Below are 2,478 nucleotides of genomic sequence, written 5' to 3' on the forward strand. Positions count from 1 at the left end.
CTCTCGCTCTAGCTCTCTCTCGCTCGCTCTCTCTCGCTCTCACCCTCGCTCTGCGTTCTGTCCGGGAGGAGTACGGAGAAGCCAATAGGATGCGGGGTCTCTAATGGATGCAAATGATCATGAAAAGACAGTGCAAAATATGAAACAACTCATTTGCAGGGAAGTAAATCACCGAAAACTGTTTATGAACTGGCATCCCTTCTTCGAAATGTAAAGCGAGGACCTCTTTAAGTGGCGGTATATTTTTGTTTGGGGGGTGGGGGGTGGGGGGAGGGCGAGCGAGCCGCGGCTGCCATGCAAGCTTAGACTTTTGGAGGCTTCGCTGTCCTTTTCTATTCCTGGAAATCACAAAAAGTCTGGTGGCTTCGAGATCTTCTTCGCCTTTTCTTTCTTTTCTTTTTTCCCCCTCCTCCCTTTCCCTCTCCTTTCCTGGCGAGGGTGACTAGGAGCCGGCGAATCCGCGTTTTTTTTCTCTCTCTCTCTCCCTCCCTTTCCCCCTCCCCACCCCCTCCCCAACAGCCCCCAACTACAGCCGCCGCCGCCGCCGCCGCCTCAAAATTCAATAAAATGAGCTCTTATTTCGTCAACTCACTGTTCTCCAAATACAAAACCGGGGAGTCCCTGCGCCCCAATTATTATGACTGCGGCTTCGCCCAGGACCTGGGCGGCCGACCCACCGTGGTGTACGGTCCCAGCAGCGGCGGCAGCTTCCAGCACCCGTCGCAAATCCAGGAGTTCTACCACGGGCCGTCGTCGCTGTCCACGGCTCCCTACCAGCAGAACCCGTGCGCCGTGGCGTGCCACGGGGACCCGGGCAACTTCTACGGCTACGACCCGCTGCAGCGGCAGAGCCTGTTCGGTGCGCAGGATCCAGACCTGGTGCAGTACGCCGACTGCAAGCTCGCCGCCGCCAGCGGCCTGGGCGAGGAGGCCGAGGGGTCCGAGCAGAGCCCGTCGCCCACACAGCTCTTCCCCTGGATGCGCCCGCAAGGTGAGCTCGCGTCGGGGCCGGCGCAGGGAAGGGAGACCCAGGGCCCAGGCCGGGCAGGGGGCCGGGCAGGCCGGCCGCGGTTCGTCCAGCTCCTGGAAGACTTGCTTGTTCCGTTCAGATAGGCTCCCCCTTCCTTCCTTCCTTCCTTCCTTCCTTCCTTCCTTCCTTCCTTCCTTCCTTTCCTTCTTTTTTGTTTCCCTTGAAGGAGGTCGCTAAGCGACATTTCCTGAATCCATAAACCCCTCATCCTGCCTGACTTTGCTTCTTCTTCCCCTCCTTTTTTCCCCTTTTACTGTTTTATGGGGGGTAGTGGAGAAAGGGTGGTGGGAATGGGGGCGCTCAACTTTTGCACTTCTCAATTGCTTTATAGTTTAATTACCCTGAAGAAACTTTTCTTCTGGGGCAGAGGCTCAGGGGGCTTTTCAAGGTGGGTCCATTCGTCCCCATCCCGGCTTTTTTTATTCTTATTTTTCCCCCTCCTTCACATCCTTCCTTCTAAAGTTTATGGCACTTTTAATAGATTCAGCCATCCCCGCCCAACTCTCTGGTGCTGGTTACCAGGGGAGGGGGCTCCCCTTTCCGGCTCCCTTAGATTCAGTGCTGTCTGATCCCCCTCACCGCACCCCCCCACCTCCCCCACCCCCCGCCTCCGGGCTGACCGCGGCCTCCCAGCGCCCCCGCCCCTGCGCGGGGTAGAAGGTCCCCTGCCCTTATTATCCTGGTCTCCTAGGCTGGTTCACGAATCTTCCAACCTTCTCCGTCTCTGCCCCCTCCCCCACCCTCCCCTCCCCTCTGTCTCGCCCTTTCCCCCATTCCCAGCAGCCGCCGGACGCAGGCGAGGCCGACAGACCTACAGCCGCTACCAGACCCTGGAGCTGGAGAAGGAGTTCCTATTTAATCCCTATCTGACTCGCAAGCGGCGGATTGAGGTATCGCATGCGCTGGGACTGACAGAGAGACAGGTCAAAATCTGGTTCCAGAACCGGAGGATGAAGTGGAAAAAAGAGAACAACAAAGACAAGTTCCCCAGCAGCAAATGCGAGCAGGAGGAGCTGGAGAAACAGAAGCTGGAGCGGGCCCCGGAGGCGGCGGACGAGGGCGAGGCGCAGAAAGGCGACAAGAAGTAGGCTGCAGCTGGGACTGCCAGGGCCGCGGCCGCCCTGCGTCCGCCGGTCCCCCGCCCGCGCCGCCCCCGGCCGCCCCCGCCCGAGAGAGCTCGGGCCCCGCGAGCGGGGCCCGGAGCCTGGCCTCCCACCGCAGCGTCCCCGCCGCGCCAGTCCCCGCTAGTGGTAGTTTCTCGTAATAGCTTCTGTGTGTGAGCTGCCGTGGATCTCCTTCCCTTCTCTTGGGGGCCGGGGGCAAAGAAAAGGATTTTAAGCAAGGACTCCCTCGCTCTGCGAGGGTGAGCGGCTGCGGCCTGGCTGAGCCCCACCCCCCACGCCCCCGCCTCTTGTAAAAAGCTTCCTTGTGCAATGGTCCTTTTTCCT

The 2,478-nt window shown here is 59.9% G+C and overlaps 1 protein-coding gene across 2 annotated transcripts; it reads left to right on the forward strand.

Annotated features, from left to right (window-relative positions):
• The first annotated feature begins 326 nt into the window (after positions 1-326).
• Positions 327-2,132, forward strand: HOXB8 (homeobox B8). Of its 2 annotated transcripts, none has more exons than XM_057716780.1 (2): positions 327-991; positions 1,811-2,132. In XM_057716780.1, exons 1-2 carry the CDS (start codon positions 568-570, stop codon positions 2,116-2,118), a joined length of 732 nt encoding a protein of 243 aa, XP_057572763.1. In that variant the 5' UTR covers positions 327-567; the 3' UTR covers positions 2,119-2,132. The 2 variants fall into 2 exon arrangements, with proteins under 2 accessions (XP_057572763.1, XP_057572762.1); XM_057716779.1 differs by having other exon boundaries at positions 488-991; positions 1,814-2,132.
• The last annotated feature ends 346 nt before the right edge of the window (positions 2,133-2,478 follow it).

Source organism: Hippopotamus amphibius, chromosome 17 (genome assembly GCF_030028045.1).
Source record: "Hippopotamus amphibius kiboko isolate mHipAmp2 chromosome 17, mHipAmp2.hap2, whole genome shotgun sequence".
Classification (NCBI taxonomy): domain Eukaryota; kingdom Metazoa; phylum Chordata; class Mammalia; order Artiodactyla; family Hippopotamidae; genus Hippopotamus; species Hippopotamus amphibius.